Source organism: Passer domesticus, chromosome 15 (genome assembly GCF_036417665.1).
Source record: "Passer domesticus isolate bPasDom1 chromosome 15, bPasDom1.hap1, whole genome shotgun sequence".
Classification (NCBI taxonomy): domain Eukaryota; kingdom Metazoa; phylum Chordata; class Aves; order Passeriformes; family Passeridae; genus Passer; species Passer domesticus.
This window is the reverse complement of record NC_087488.1, coordinates 16,664,999-16,682,025: the sequence shown is the minus strand read 5'-3', so window position 1 is coordinate 16,682,025 and position 17,027 is coordinate 16,664,999. Positions and strand designations below refer to the sequence as shown.

Below are 17,027 nucleotides of genomic sequence, written 5' to 3'. Positions count from 1 at the left end.
TGCTGAACCCCCAGCATGGAGGGCTCATGGCCTGCGTGACGGCTGAGTAACTCCCACAGGCAAGCAGCCACTCCACAGGGCAGGGGGAACAAGCCCCCGACCCGGGCAGAGACAGCCAGCACGCCCCTGCCAGCCGGGAAGGGCACCGGGAGCGTGCCAGCCGCGCTGAGTGACTCACTCCGACTCCCAGCATCCCAGCACAGACTTGTTTTTCACTGACTTCCCCAGGCTGACATGGAGCCAAGGCACCCGCCTGCCAGCCCGGCTCAGGATCCGCAGTGTCCTCGCCTTTCTCCCCCGAATCGCAGGTTTCTAAGATTAATTGTCATGTATAATTTATTGACCTCAGCCACGACCTTGGCCCAGCGCGGTTTCCTTTCTCTGCGCTGGGGCGATGGCAGCCGCAGGCTCCGGCAGGGCAGGGTGGGCAGTTCTCCTGGTGCCAGGCGTGCCGAGGGGCTGCCCCACAGCCCTGGAGATGCCCCAGCCCCTCTGCTCCCGCTCCGTCCCCACCCTGCAGAGCCCTTTTCCCTGCTTTAATCTCCCCCCTGCTGCCAGCCCCGCGCAGGCTGCTCAGCCAGCTTCCCGCTTCTCCTTCTTCCTTAAGCCCTTTCTCTTTCGTCTTCCATTTTTAAATCTTATCTCCAGGTAAAGAGGGTATTTGATGGGATCAAAAAGTGACCTTTAACAAGGGTAGCAGAGCTTCAAACAATATCCCTGCAAGTTCACGCACACTCAAGTGTTAAAGGGAACAGTTCTCTGATCTCCTGTTCCTCAGTGGAAAAGTCGTTTCACAAAGATTTCTGCCAAAAGCTGGTGCAGCAGACTGAGGAAACTTTCTTAAAACCCAGCACCTAGAATTTGGCACAGGCTGTCCTTAGCTTCTGATAAACCAATCCTTCAAAATCTTTTGGTCTCAGTCTGCGCCAGCAAGTGCTCCAGCCACACCACCCTGCACCTGGGTGGAAGGAGGGTTGGAACGGGATGATCTTCAACCTCCTTTCCAACCCAAATCATCCTGTGAATCTCCGGAGCGTTTGTTTCTCTGCTCAAGTTCCCTATCTCTTGCCAGTTTCCTGGGTCTGACAGATTCCCAAGTATCCCCCATCTTTCATTCAGCTGAATAAAATCCCTGAAATGCCTTTTAAGTAAAGCATTCCAGCCATGGAGGGAAGTCAGACAGAAGCAATCAGAGGGATCAGACAGTGATTAGTGGGCTGAGAATACAGCCAGAGCACAGTGGACAGACACCCAGAGGCTTCCCAAGGCCTCCTCAACAGCACGGTGTCCTGCTCCAGCCTGAGGCCTCCCAGCCATGCTGGGAGAGATGCAGGGAGGGACCAGCAGCATGAGCTGGTGGCTGGCATATCCCCTCCTGAGAAAACCAGGCTGCTTGATCTACGATCCAGGGGTCACTCCAGTCTTGCTTGAGACAAGACCTACAGACCTCCCCATAGCACCTTGTGGATAAATTCCAAGTGGGAAAAGAACAGCCAGAGCTAAAGGACGAGGTGGGCACATAACAGTTTGCCTCCTGAGCTTCCACTGTGCCATGAGGCCAATGGGTTGCAGTGCCATGTTCCCCCAGGACCCTGGCAGACCAGAAGGGAGCAGTGGGGGCCTGAGGCCATGTTATGTCAGATCAGGACAGTCCCACCCTCTCCAGCAGCAGCACAGAGCCAGCGCTGGCAGTGACGTGACCCCCATGCCACCAGGAGGGCAAGGGGACACGTGTGGGGTCCCCCATCTGCAGCGGAGCTTGCTGGTGCCTCCACAAGTGGCAGGGTGCCCGGAGTGGACAGACGGGAGCGGTGGGTGGGTGGCAGTGACAGCAGCATTAATCATTTCCGTGGCACCGCGCACAAGGCGGCGGCACAGCCCGCGGCAGGCACAGCCCGTGCCAGGGGCTGCAGAGAGGAACGGGCCACGGGGACCCTGCCTGCCCAGCACAGCCAAGGGCTGCACACAGGAACGGGCCACGCTGACCCTGCCTGCTCAGCACAGCCAAGGGCTGCACACAGGAACGGGCCACGCTGACCCTGCCTGCTCAGCACAGCCAAGGGCTGCACACAGGAACGGGCCACGCTGACCCTGCCTGCTCAGTGCTCAGCACAGCCAAGGGCTGCACACAGGAACGGGCCACGGGGACCCTGCCTGCTCAGCACAGCCAAGGGCTGCACACAGGAACGGGCCACGCTGACCCTGCTCAGCACAGCCAAGGGCTGCACATGGGAACGGGCCACGGGGACCCTGCCTGCTCAGCACCGCCAACGCCGTGGCCTTGCTGGCCCACAGCGGGTCCCCTCCCTGTCCCCTGTTTCCCCCCGTGCCCTCTGGGGCGAGGGGCGAGAGGCAGCAGCTCTGGGTGCTCCTGGATGGGACAGACAGAGCTGCGCTCCCACCTGCAGCTGCCCACACACACATCCCTACAGCTCCTCGCCACGGGGATGGCGACCCACCCGCAGGCCGGCAGCCAAGGGGTTAAAGTGCCTTGTTACTGCTTCTGTAGCTGGGCTTCACTTATTTGCAGCGGAATTCCCCAGGAGCCAGGGCTTTTACTAGTGGCTCTGCTGTAGAACCATGTCATTATAGATTGCAAGTTCCTTAAAGGTCAGATAACACAACACAATTGAATCATATTAGTGAGCATAGCGAGCTGATATTTTCCTAGGAAAACCCATAAAGCAGATTGTTTGCTGCAGAGAAACACACTGTTGTATAGCAAAGCCGGTGTAATCGTCTGCACAAACAAACAAGTGGTTTATGAGAAAAACCTCCCGTGCTGCAGATCCTTGGGGCAGGAGCCAGCAGGACCAAGCACTGGGCACCTCAGGCAGGTTGGATTTCAGCTTGGGTCACAGGACTGAAATACATCGCAAAAAACAAGCAGGGAAATAAACAATTTCAAAGTGTATGGTTGAGAGACAAAAACTCAATATTTCATTTAATATCTGGATGCAGGTAGCGGTTAATCCAAGACAGTGCTATTAAAGAAATGCAGAATTGATTGTGAGGATGATTGAAGATTTCTGAAAAGTACCATTTCCATGGCCATGATGACCCCACCTTTTTTTTTTTTTCCTAATTTGCCTGTAATCTATTTGGACAAATCCTTTTATCACATTTATTTCCTTTCCAAGTTTCAACAGTGTGATTAATTACAGAACTTTGCAGTCCTACTTATCCTACTGCATGCTCTAATTTTGCTTCCTTTTAAAATGGTTTTCCATCCTTAATAGACACCTTTCCTTGTTCAGCTCCTTTACTTTGTCCCTCTGAAATCTGCTGTCACTAACCCGTCACGCTGGCAGCCACCCATCCTGCCTGAATCCTCATTTCCACCTGGAGGCAGCCAGCATCAGTGGCACTCACTTTCCAGAAGGGCGTGGGCCTTTCTGTGGGGAGAGAAAGGCACAAACCTCTTTTTCCAAAAATCTGGGTGCTTGTCAGACCCTAGGGTCTGCAGCCCCTCCACCAGCCTGGAAATTCTCATTTGGTTCTAGATTTAACTACAGAATGAAAAAGCAACTGGAATCAGCACAACTGCTTTAACCTTCCCCAGTCATAGAAAGAGGAGGAAAAGTAATTAAAAAAATAATTTTGAATACACAAAGCCACATCTCCTCTCACTGACCTTCAGCACCGGCATCAGCTGCCCGGGGCAGCAGAGCAGGAACACCACGGCTCCCACTCCCACCTGTGTGGCTCTCCTCTGCTGCGTTTCATCATGTCCCAGCCAAACAGTGGTGAAACACAGGCAGAAAAACAATTAGATTTAAATCTTGTTTCCTCTTTCTATCTTGCCTTTTTCTTCTCTCTACTTAGATGCTCCTCAGTGCACTAATAGGATTTGTGTTTAGCACAGTGCGAAACGAATGATTTATGGGGCTGTCGGCACTACACACTCCCAAAGCCACTGCAGCCCCCTGGAAGGGCACTCCAGGAGTAGCCAGACGAGAGTGCTCTGGCTCTATGTGTAATTCTTTGTACACACTGCCCACACAATCCCTGCTATCCTGGCTCTCACAGCGCCTCTGTGCTTTCCTCACACTGCACTTGGCTCTGCTGAGGGAGGAAATGGGACCAAGACCCTTGACCAGCCCCTACTGCCACGCACCAGCCACAGTGCTTCCACAAACCCATCTGCTGGTTTAACTGATGCTGCAGCTCACATTGACTTGTGCCTCATCTAAGCCAAATGGCTCAGTCCCTGCATTTCACTACCAACATGTAATGCAAAGGCCGTGTGAGAACTGACCAGACCCAACAACTGCAGCATGGCCAGGAGCACAGCACAGTGAAGACTGCAGTGACTCAGGTGCCAAAGTCCTACTGAAAGTCTCTGGGACTGGTCAGATTCTGCTGGTGGCTCTGAATGTGGCTCTGTCAGTGCAGCTCCTGCGGCTCTGCACCAGCAATGCCCTTCATTAATTCCTAATGCTGCCCCAAGTACATCTCATGTCCTCCAGGGCTTGGCAGCCCCTGTGAGCTGGGGCACAGAGCACAGCTCCCTACCTTCCTTCCACATATAACAAGAAGCCAAATGAAATAATGAAAGAAACTCATTTTAATGCCACAGAGGGAATTGTTTTATTGCTAAAGCAGCAAATAGAACTAATTGAATCCACTGGAAAAAAAAGGCGCAAAGGAATGGAAAGGGTAGGTGTGGAACACAGACAAAAAGGGCGAGCTGGAGCCTGAATATTCATGGACCTAGAAACCGCAAACCCTTGAATGCAAAATATCTTCATAACTGATCATATGCCAATGGCAGTGCATGCACAGCTCGGAGACAGGCTTGGAATGTTTGCATTTACAAGATTTTTTAAAGTAATATTATGGAACTGATTCTCTGGTTCATTAAGCTGCTTTGCACCTCCCTGGTAAAAGAGAACATCCTGGGAGTGAGCACCAGGACTGGCACAGGTTCCCAGCAAGGCTGAGCGCAGGGCAGGTGGCAGCGCACAGCCCTGGCACAGCTGTGGTGTCCCCAGTGCCAGGCAGCTGCCTGCCTGCTGTGGGGCTGTCGAGGCAGCTCTGACCTCAGCCCCTGCCATGGGCTAGCACGGCTCTGCATGGCTGGGCTGCTGAGCTGGGGCACCCCAAATCACCTCCCCTTTCACATGCCGCCAGCTACACCTGCCACAAGCTTTCAAACTCAGTTTGCAGTGAATTTCAATTTTCAGTGCCAACATATATATTAACATGGGGGTTACATTTTAATTAAGGCAGCACTCATGTTCTTCATTACAATACTAAGTCATCCAGCAAGGAACACCAAGGATATAAATCCCATTAATGAAGAAGGAGATACGTAACCTGCACTGCATGCTGCAGCACAGAGGCACCAGCACAAGATGACTCTCATATGAAGTGCAAGGTGAGAAAGCTGGATTAGAAATGCAGATTATGCTCCCAAAGGCCATACAATGTACATCTGGCACCACAGGCCCTCAATCTGCCCCCTGAAGGCACCCAAAACACCAGTCCTACCTCGATCTATTTTCCCACCCCGAGAGAGAGCCCAAGGCATGACACAGCTGCTGGGTGTGCTGGTGGGGCATACAGTGCCTGGGTCCCTCCAGCCACATGCAGGAGGGGAAGGGCTGCAGCTGAGACCCTCCCCAGCAACAGCAGCACTGCTACAGGGTGAGGGTGTCTCCCCAGCCTTGGGGTAACTGGGGGGTCAGCTCTCCCAGGCTCACTGGAAGACAGAGGCACTGGTGAAATCCACCTCTGCAAAGCCCTCCCTCTGTCCCTACACCAGCATCCCAAATCCTCACTCTCTGGGCACAGCAAAGAGCTTCAGGCTCACCTCTGCCTGCAACACACTCCAAGCATTAGAAAAAGTTAATAGGGGTCACAGGGAAGGCTGCACTGGGCAAAGCCATGCCAGGGCACTCGGGGAAGGACCCTGAACTGGGCAGCAGGACAGACCCGCCACGGTGCCATGGGGCCCTCACCAGCCGGAGCCCCCGATCCATCACCCCGCTGACAGCCAGCAGCTCTGAACTTACACACTAATGAACAAGCTCCTTACACGGCCTGGCCGTGGGAAAGCACTTCTTCACCACTGCCTACTCCAAAAAAATGGCTGGGGAGCTCCTGATAAGGTTTTCCAAAGGAACCCATCTGCAGCAGAGCCGTGCATCGCCTCCCACTGAGACACCGCATCCCAAGACAAGAGTGCTTCAGAGTATTATGTGGGAACAGAGTAATAATAAAACACCTTGCTGTAACTTTAGCAGCAGTGGCTCTAGCAGAAAAGCCTGTAATGATCTAATAACACATTTCCCTTGCTGCCACTCCAGCCTTGTGAAATCCAGGGTAGTTTAAGCCATAAATCCATCCCAGCTCTTCCTTTGTCATTAATTGTTAGGCTATTTGTATCACACATTTCACATACCAAATACACTCCAATTTCATGGTGGGCTAGACTGCAGAAATGCTTCTTTTAAGATTCTTTTAATCTTTTTTAATTTTAAAGTGGTACCAAACTTAAATATTTTCTAATGGAGTGTATGTTTTACTCACATCTAATAGTATCACTACAATTTAGAAACAGTAAAAGTCAAGCTCCCGTCTGTACAATAAGCTTGCAGCTCTATTTCCAAAGTTCAATCAGTTAACCTAGGAGAGCAATAACTTCCCTACAATGAGTAACAGTGCGGAATAATATTTAGATAGAGATAAACCCTTTTTGCATAGGAAATTGCATTATGATTTGCTGGGTCTATGAAATTCTCAGCAAGATGCTTTAGTTTACCAATGAAGTTGTTGCCTCAGGCATTTTTCCAGCGTTTCGATTTTTTGGGGAGGGTCTAGATGATTTTGAGCTGAGTAAGGAGCCCGTATCTTTCCAGATCCCAGCGTGTGCAGCACACCCAGCAACAGAGCTGCTGCAGCCTCTTCCCACACTGGCAGCGCAGGATGAGCAGCACAAACAGCAGCTGCCCCATCTCAGGGGCTGTGCAGCCCTCGAGTCTCCGGCCTGCACACTGCACCAGCCCCTTGGGGTTTGCCCTGCCAGACCCAGCTCCTGGGGGTCAGCAATTGCAGCAGGTGCCCGGGTGCCCTGGATTGTGCTCATGTGGCAGGATACCCATTTCTCTGAGGGAGCCATTAACAAAGAGCAAGAGCAGGAACGCTGCTGAGTGCCATCCCTTCGTGGCCAGGCTCCTGGCAGATGTAACACCCTCTTTTCTGCGGCACAGCTCAGATCCCTGATGCTGCGGAATCACCATCCCCACCCCACGGCCTGGTGCCCCAGAGCCCCTCTAGATCACGCCTGACTGTGGCTCTGCCTTTCCGTGCAGGGTGAACAGCTCATGCAGAGGAGGCAGAGCCCTTTCCTAGGGTACCCAGAGCCCTTTCCTGACGTACCAGTGTCCCTCAGTGCACCCTCTGGCTCTGCAAGCTCCAGTGCCACAGAGCATCAAGCAGAGGTGGCGACTGGTAATTCAGGAATTAAAAGGGTACAAATAAAGAGCCCTAAAATGAGCTTGAAGGTTGTGAGTGCTGACAGTGCAGGGGAGGGGCACTGTGGGATCGATGCTGGTGCTCCCCAGGGAACAGACCAAGGAGGGATGAACCAACAGCCAGTTAAAGACCTCCAGCAGCAATGACTTTAGGATCCATAGGTCTGCCACCAGCATTTCTTGAGTCAGCACTTTGGATGGAAAACGGTCAGTTTGCTGTTGAACAGGCAGGACCAGAGCTGAGTAACTGACAGTTTGTCACCTGCACAGGTGATGCAGCACCTTCCACCCAGGGCTGAGTTGGGAGGTGACCCCTCCCCACATGTCTGGGGCTCAGGGGTGGGCAGCAGCTGAGCCTCCCTGGGCACAGAAGCACCTGGAGGAGCCTCAAAGCCTCTGGGGCTGGTGCACGGCCCCATGCTGGCTCCACAGAGGCTGGGTGGGTTTGTTCACCCTGGCTGGATGGTGGCAGCTCCTGCTGGGGCTGTGCAATCCAGCCGTGTTGAACACCCAGGCCTGATGCTGATGTTGGCTTCCCACGAGCGTGCTCACGGCTCAGCTTAATTATATCAGTGTCCATCAAGAACAAATACAGAGAGGGCAGAGCTGGGGCTGAAATAAAGTTATTTGCAGATGTGGATGAACGCTAATACTAAATATATTACTGTACCCATCTCAATGCAAGATGAAAGGAAATGCACTCTAAAACAAAGGAGAACCGCAGATCTGGGCTATCACTGCTCTGCTCGGATCCAAAATAATTACTGCTAATAAAGGAGGGGGCCAAGTCCAGTCCAGCCTGGCTCTGAAGGGAATGGAAATCAGATTTTGGCTTCAAATGTGTTATAGCAATCTCTGAAATACAAAATAAAGTCTGGCAGATGGAGTTATTTTTATCCAAAGCTAGTTCTGTTTAGTAGGTCGGTGGCTATAACTGATGTCCCTTTGCTATTTCCTCTTCCCCCAGGTCCCCCTGCCTCAGTTTCTCCAGGCACTGACAAGATTGGAGCAGACAGCTCCAGTATATTTTGGGAGGATCCTGCTTAGCTGTAAAAATCAATTGTGAATTTTGCATCCACCCCCAGCATTTGGCCTGTTTATATTGCCAAATATATTCTGTAAAGAAGTACCGTACTTCACAGGAGAGCTTGTCAAGGTAAATACCTTAATTTACATAAAATGTGACTAGCAATTGAAATGTTAAAGCCATAAAGAGCAAGTTTATGATCCATCCTTGATGCCTGGATGTATAATATGACAAGGGGGGAAATACCGTGCCTTGCAACATTTACTAAATTGGTGTGTTGACACTGGGGAGGGAAATGGGAGACTTTGAAAAAAAAAGGTTGGAGGGTTTTTCTGAGGGCTGTTTTTTGGCTTTTTTCTTCTCCCTTTTCATAAGTATGAATTTTTCCCCAGCCTTCTACAGCCAGGTTTCAACACTCTCCTTCAGCTTGGAAAGTGCAGCTCCCTAAATAACAAATGGGGGGAGCAGTGCCCATGTGCCACCATGGAGCAGAGTCTGGGCAACAGCTTGGCCATGCCCAGGGAGAGGAGCTGCTCTTGGCAGGGTCAGGGTCCAGTCCTGCCCAGCCACTCCCTCATGCCCCTGACAGACACCTTTAATCTAAACAGGAATTTATCACTGTGATTGAACAGACCCTTGTAATTCTGGGGTTTCCTTTAAACTTTTTCAAATACAGAGGAAGCCAATTAAAACCTCATACAACCCTAAATAATACTTATTTTATAGTGGATTAAAAGCCTAAAATGAACTGCTGCTCACATGTACACAGCAGTGAAATGACAATATCCACACTGGATGCTCTGGAAAGTTTGATCATGCAGGTTCCTCACCCGGACTCCATACAAATGTTTCAGCCATTCATTCATGCTCATACCCTCATACCCTTCGCAATTCATTGAAACCACTTCAAGCAAAAATCATTTGAAAGAAATTACCTCTGTGTATCACACTCTGAGCAGTGAGACATGTCCCACATGAACCAGCCCAGCCCCCAAAGCAATAAAATTTCTGCTGAAGTGCATGAAATAATGACTCAGAGAAAAGGAGTCCTCATGAAAAGAAGAGGTAAAAGAAACCCATGAAAATAAAAAGACTCTGACCTTTGTCGATACAAAGTGTCACAAATTTGTGTTGGAATTTTGACTTTGAAAATCTAAAGCCTTTGCCCATAACTTTCTTTGAGAAGCTGTTGTTCCTTCTCTGCCAGTCCGGGCTTGGGGCAGAGCAGAGTGAGCCTTGCTAGCCAGGGAGCAAGCAGGGGTCAGGTGCACCATTTAAACCCGAGAACACGACCACCCAACACTTCCCCTTTTGCTGCTCCAAGGGGCTATTTTTCCCCAGGCCTGTTTTTGAGTTTTCTGTAACTCTACATGCACAAGCAGTGCTGCACTCACAAAGAGAGCAAAGCTCACAAACTTTGACATGCCAGACAACACTTAAACCCTTAGCAGCAAAGCACCAGCGTGTTTACACATTATTCAGCAAAGTCCTAGAGAAAGGATGGTCTTGAGACTACAGTGCAACAGTTCAATGATCTCAGGACTGGTGACATGCGCCAGTTTCCTACATGCTCCAAGGGAAATTCCAACAGTCATTGGAAGAGGCATCCCCAACATGTGTGGCTGTGTGCTGAGCCCCGTGTCCATAACCCTCCCAGGAGAGCTGTGTGGCTGCTCCCGTTCCCAGGCTCCTCACACACACCGGATCAGAGTGGGAGCAGGGCAGAACCCCAGCTGGGCGTGGTGGTGGGACATGCCCTGGGCACTCCACCCCACGCATGTGAGGGACAGGGCTGGACACGTCCCTGCCAAGGCAGAGGGGGCCAGTGCCTGGGGGCTGTCAAGGGCCACAGAGAGCACCCTGCTGCCTCCCCTCCTGCTTCCCCCTTTCCCTCAGCACTTTGTGCTCACGGTCAACCACAAGTACACTCCACATGGAGGCAGAAGCAGTGACAAGCCCTGCGGGACCTGGTGCTCCAGAGCCCTCCTGCCAGTGTGTCGGCCCAGCACTTCTCTCACTCTCTTTGCAGGAAGAGCCAGAGCAGCACATAGGGGCTGCAGGTGCTGAGAGCAGCTGCCATTCCCATGGCTACAACTGAGCAGCATGTGGATAACCACCATCAGGTGATAAAACACTGCAAACAGACTCAATTCATTCCTTCATCCCATTCCTTGAGCTAAAACAGAGCACAAAGGAGGGAGACAGCTGCTGCCCAGGAAGGGTGCAGGGTGGGCTCCCCTGGCCCAGCACACAAGGCAGGGGCAGAGCTCTGGCACACAGCAGATTCACTGCAGTAGCTGCAGGACGCAGAAGAAAATCCATGCCTGCTGCTGGAATGGCTCCTCGTCAGTCCCCAGATGGGCGAAACATGGGGGCCAACCAGCACAAAGCCTGACCCCTGCTCGCAGTCCCCAGCCCAGAGCTGAGCCAGGGGTCAGCAAAGTCCAATACACTGGATCCACAGAGGAGAGAGGCAGCTGAGTCACTACATTTCAGCAAAACCAACTCACAGCAGGGCCCAGAAACAAAATCAATACGCTTTCCCTAAGTTACCAGAAGTGCAGTGGGTACAACACTCTGGGAAGGCCTTTTGCAGAGAAACACAGCAGTTCCCAGGCTCTGCAGCTGTGCCTGTGGGCAAAAGCAGACCCCAATCCATCCCTCCATTGTAGGTGTTCCCACAGTGCCGTCAGCACAGGCTCACAGTGCTGATGGAAAGGGTTTGATTTCCTGAATGCCCTGAGCTGATCAGAACAGCACAGGCATTAGCCAGCAACACAATTACAGCTCACAGCGAGGCACAGCTCACAGCGAGGTGACACTGTGTGGGATGAGGCTGAAATGGCCCCAAGCTATTGCTGCCCAACAGCTGTTAGGGGACGCTGAAGAAAGGTCGCTGGACACATTCCTGCCAGCAGCCCAGGCAGCAAAAGCCGGGTGCTCCAAGGCTGGATCGTCCCTGGGCACGCAGGGCTGCCCTCTGCCCCAGCCACCAGGTCAGCACAGGAAGGAAGAGATGGCCCCGTGGGGAGCAGAAATAACAACACACAGCAGCCACCTCCCCCAGGCAGATGAACTCAGTGTCCACAGGGAGTGCCAGCTCCGGAGCCACAGCCACAGCTCCACGGAACCGCTCACTCGTGAGCACGTGTTTATTGCTGAGAGAAGAGCTCCCTGTCACGGCATTATTCATTATTTGTATGAGGCCAGCAGCTCACCAAATAACACGCAGGCCTGACTGCTCGGGAGAACACTCCAAAAAACCCAGACAAGCAGTGCAAATAGCATTAGACATGCAAGCCACTCCACTGCCTGCCATGGTGACTGCTCCTGCGGCGGGGCCACTCCACACACACAGCTACACCCAAGCACTCAGCACTGGAGGCCCACGGCAGAGAGGGGAATGTGATCTAATCACAGATACTGCTGCAGCCTCTCCATGAGGGTTCCAGTGAGGAGGAAGCAAGGAGTACAGCAATGTGCATGTACACACAGAATTTAACTCTTCCAATCAGCAAACCTTAAAACTCAATTTCAACTCACCACTACTAGGTGTTCTTTTTGTGTTATGGAAATCGTATTTGTGTTAAAACCGCGAGTGTGTTTTCAAAATATTGTTACAAATCCCCAGTTTTTCTGCTAAAGGTAGGATGTCAAAATAGCCTTGAAAGTGTAATATGACAGAACTTAACCCTCTCACCGTGCTGAGCCTGCAGGCAGCTGGGGATGGTAGCTGGGAGCACTGGGCTATTCCATTCAGCTCAGGAAACCTCAAGGGTACCCAAGTGATGAGGCCTCCCGTGCTGGTCATTTGCACCAGCAGAAAGACACAAATAAAGCCCCCCCATTCTAGGGCTTGGAGCTCCCACTCCTTCACACAGCCACCTGCAGCATTTCTCTTCCGAAGTCCCCAGAGCAGGCACCAGCAGCATCTGAGCATCCCGAGGTACTGGCACTGGCACAGGGGAGCACCTGCACCACCCGCAGCGGCGCAGGGCGGCACAGCCACGGCGCAGTGCCCAACACCATCACCTCCCCTCCTCCTCCAGCCACACGGAGCCATGCGACCACACCGACTCCAGGGCTCCTGCACACCCTGCCCACCTCCCCGGGCTCTCTCCACTCTGAGACCGAGCCAAGGCCCTAGCACCACAAGGAGACAAACCTGTCCAGGTGCTGGACACTGCAGGCAGTTCCCATTGTCCACAACATCCCTACACAATTGTGTGCCCTTGATCCATGCCCAGGCAGGGAACTCAGACACGTCCCAAGTTCTGTGCCTGTGCTTGTAGTGAGCATTTATGGATGTAATCTCCATTCCCTGGCCTCAGAGGCCTCTCTGTCATTCTGCCATCCTTTTTGTGCTCTGAGAAAGGCTGCCAGTGCTTTTCCAAATGCAGGATAGCTCAGGGCAGAGCTCACGGCATGGGACATGCCCACTGAGGCATGAGCATCACACCGGAGAGAGCAAATGCCTGCAGTCCAGCCTGGCCACGGGGGCCATGCAGAGATCACTGTGCCTGGGCACATGAGAGGGCAGGGGGACACTTGGACACTGGCTAAAAATCAGCAGCAGCTCCTGCAGGAAAGCTGGCATATCCTGAGGAAGGAACAAGAAAGTTAAAGACAACAGCTTACAAAGGAACAGCAGAGGAAGACTGGATGTCGTTTAAAGGAAGCTGTGCCATGGAACTTGTCCTTCAGACAGCCCAGCATTAGGACGGACAGAATCATAAACTGCAACCACACAAACAATCCTGGCAACATAATAGAAACTAACCAAAGCTAATCTTGGTCCAGTTTGCACCAGTTCGTGTGTGGAAAGACCTCTGTTTGCAATTGACATGAGCACATGAAATGAGCGGAAGAGATCAGCGACAGCATACAAACCTTCAGCTTTCCCTACAGGTTCCCAGGAAAAAACAGAGCAGGCAGTGTGGAACTGCCATCCTGGCATGCCACCCTGTCCCAGCAGCACAGAGCTGGCACCCCCTGGCCCGTGCTAGCATCAACTCCAGCCACTGATGGAGATCCTGGACCAGACATCCAGAACATTTAGGGCTTTTCAATCTCAAGGCAACAAAGACACAGGTAATGCAGCATGGAGTACACACAAAGAAATGGCAATGCCCTGGTGCCATCTCCATTTTACAGGAGCAACCAAGGTGGAGAAGGCATTTCCCTTTCCTCCAGCTCCTTGAGACTGGGAGATAATCTTGTGAGTGAACAACTAAGCAAGGAACCCTGAAGGTCTGCCATTCCCTTATTTCACTATGTAAGAAAAAAACTGACCGTGTTAAAAGCTCACAGTGTGTAATGCGGAAGTCACCATAAGGAGATGACTTCAAGAGTTGCTTCTTTGCTAAAAAAACACTGACATTTTTGTGGACAGGAGAAAAATCTCCAACTACTGTACCTGGGACACAGCTATGAGCTGTCAGCCTCCCTGGCACACTCAATCAGGTAATCTCAGAGAAGGTCAGGAAGAAGCAGCTGCTGGGATGGATGGTGAGCTTTCCCCATTCTGCTTTTTGGTTTGTGTTTGTAGGGCACTAAAAGGCAGTCCATGACGACAGCCCAGCACCAGTACAGCACCAGGGAAGCTGTGGCTGCTGCTGAGGCACAGACCACCAGCCATGTCCTGCCCCTGCAAGGCTGAACGCTCCTGCAGGAGGGGGGAGAAGCACGTGTTTGGGTTGGGCAGGTGTGAAGGTAACTGCAGGTCGGGCAGCCAGGGCTGCAGTGGCACAGAGCAGCAGTTATTACCATCCCACAGCCTGCTCTGCCCAGACCCTCACACACCAAGGGTGCCCCAGCCTGTTCTGCCACCTCTCCTGCCCGAGCAGCAGAGCTCCAAGGCTTGAAAGGAGCAGCACACACCAGAGAGCTGCTGCAGGCATGAAAATGCCAAACTGCATTCTGCAAATGAAAACCTGTGTGTGCCTCTTACTCCATGAGAGGAGTTACACCCACTCACTAGCCCTCTTCTAGTAGCATAACTCTAAAGATGAAAAAGCAGCTGCTCATCATATTCAGTGCTTGATCTTCTTCTGCTTGTTTTGAATAAAACCAAACTTTTTTTTTTATGTGCCACTTTCTAGCCTCTTCTAGCCAGCTTTCTAAACTTGTTTTTCAAGGTAAGCCTCTCCTCCAAGAAAATTCAGTGCAATAAAACACTATGTCTGAAATTGTATCTATAAACACAAAAACCATAGCCAGTCCTTTAGTTCCTCCCCCATCAGAGCAGCACACCGAAAACACTCTCAGGGACAACCTCACTAAGTTCTGATGTCCACTTCCTTGAAATCCCCCCAGAAAATCCCACAGCATTTCACCAGAGCCAAGCCATGCCACACCAAGTGTTACGAAGACTTTCCTTGCACAATCCCCATAGAAGACTGCCTGGAGTTTCGCACCTTTAAATACCCCTGATATGCAGACCATGTACTGATTTTAATAACGAGGGACCAGATAATCCAGGCAGTAACTTGCCTGCTGCCTCTCATTTTTAGCTTCATTTGCAGAGCAACTAGGCAGCTGCCATACTAACCACAACAAGAACTTCACCAGCTCAGCCACAGACCACTTTTTACCAAGAACCAGTACAGTTTGCTTTGAACCATGAACACAGAGCTACTGGGAGTTTTTAAGTTCCACTGATGTGCTGCATTCTGCTCAGAAATTTTTAACGAGACAGAAAAACACTGAGCCATCACAATCCACTGATTTCCTAAACCTGTCGAGACATTTAACACTTCCATACTGCAGTCCAGTGTTTTCTAATAACCAGGACTTTTAGCACAAAATTCCTTTAAAATGTTACCCAGCGTCACCCAACAGTATTTAGAGACTTCTTCACGAACAGAAATAGATCTTGTCAATGGAAAAAAACTTCCTAACGTGGAACTTGTTGAATAAAGAGTAAACCTTATTTGTGAGGCAAAGCCTGTGCTCGCATGAAGGCAGCATCCTTCAGCCCTAGCAGCACCTGGAATAACTTGCGATCTTGTTTATTTCAGTAATTATTAATTACCGACCTATTTAGGCGTATTTTACACCAACTGCAGCTGAACTGCTACGGTATGCTCACACACCGCGAGCAACCGAGAGGGATGCTAACGGAGATTTCCTGCTTTCCCACCAGAGCAGCGCGTTTTCCACCGCCGCCGCTGCCAGGCGCGGCCCCCGGCGGCCCGCCTGCCCCGGCCCCGCGGGTCCCGCGGCCCGCGCCTTCGCCCCGGCTCCCGCCGGGGGCAACGGGAGACCCCCGGACCCCGCCGGGGCCGCCCCGGCCCGCACGGACACGCACCGCTCGCCGCCCCGCTCCGCGGGTCGCGCCGCAGCCCCCCGCCCTCACCTGTACCACTCCAGCCCCTTCTCGTAGTTCCTGTCGAAGAAGTGGGGCTCGGTGCCCACGGCCCGCACGTCGGGGTGCGCCCGGATGGCCTCCAGCAGCGCCCGCGTCCCCCCCTTCTTCACCCCGATGATGAGGGCTTGCGGCAGCCGCTTCTCCCCGTAGTCCGGCGTGGTGCTGCTGCTGCCGCCGCGGCTGCCCGGGCTGCCGGCCCGGCTCAGCTCCTCGTCCGTGGTGCTCGACTCCTGCGGGTCCCTCTCGAAGGCTCCGCTCTGCGCCGCGATCACCTCCCCGGGGGCCAGCTGCGTCCGCAGCCAGGTGCCCGCCGCCCCTTCCCGGCTGCCGTTGGAGGCCCGCGGCGGAGCGGCCGAGGGGGCCGGGGCGCCGGGGCTGCCCGGGGGGCTGGCGGAGGAGCGCGGGGCCGCCGTGACGGGGAAGGCGGTGGGGGAGCGCGGGGCCCCGGGGGCCGCCGAGCCGGGCAGCGCGGCGGGGGAGCGCAGGGCGGCCGGGCCGGTGCCCCCCATCAGGCTGTAGCACAGGTAGGTGAGGCACAGGGAGAGGCTGCACATGCAGAGGAGCTTCCGCGCCGGGGGCCCCTTAGAGCCGCGCCCGCCCGGCACCCCCGGCTGGGCGGGGGGGGACATGGCTGCTCCCCGCTCCTCGCCCCGGGCACCGGGCGCACATGGTGTCAGCCGCCGCCCGGCCGCCCCAGCCGCATGGGGCGCCGCTGCCCGCCCGCCCCGCCGCCGCCGGTGGGGGGGGGGCCCCGCATGGCACGGTCGCCGCCGGCCCCCGCCGGGCACCGGGGCGCTGGGGCTGCGCGCGGCCGCGCTCCGCTGCCACCGGCTCCGCACTGTTGCCGCCCGAGTTCCTGCCGCGAAACTTTGTGCCGGGTGGGAGGCGGGAGCGCGTTCCCGGCGCGGGGAGGGCCCGGCCCGCCCCCGCCGCCGCCGCCGCCGCCGCCGAGAGCGCGGGGAGCGCGCCGGGCCGGGCCGGGCCGGGCCGGGCAGAGCAGGGCCGGGCCGGGCAGGGCGGCAGCGGCAGCGGCAGCGGAGCAGCGGCCGGGCAGCACCGCGGACAGCGCCCGGCAGCCCGCAGCCCCCCGGCCCCGGCGGGCCCCGCTGCCGCAGTCCCGCCCGCCCGGCTCGGCCCGCAGCCCGCCTGCCCT

At 53.9% G+C, this 17,027-nt stretch overlaps 1 protein-coding gene across 1 annotated transcript in view; it reads right to left on the bottom strand.

Moving 5' to 3' along the window:
• HS3ST4 (heparan sulfate-glucosamine 3-sulfotransferase 4) overlaps positions 1-16,744 on the bottom strand; it is a 53,959-nt gene extending 37,215 nt beyond the window's left edge. The window contains exon 1 of the mRNA XM_064390062.1: positions 15,863-16,744. Coding sequence (XP_064246132.1) covers positions 15,863-16,503 — 641 coding nt within the window. The 5' untranslated portion in view covers positions 16,504-16,744. The remainder of the gene's footprint in view (positions 1-15,862) is intronic.
• Between the last annotated feature and the right edge of the window lie 283 nt (positions 16,745-17,027).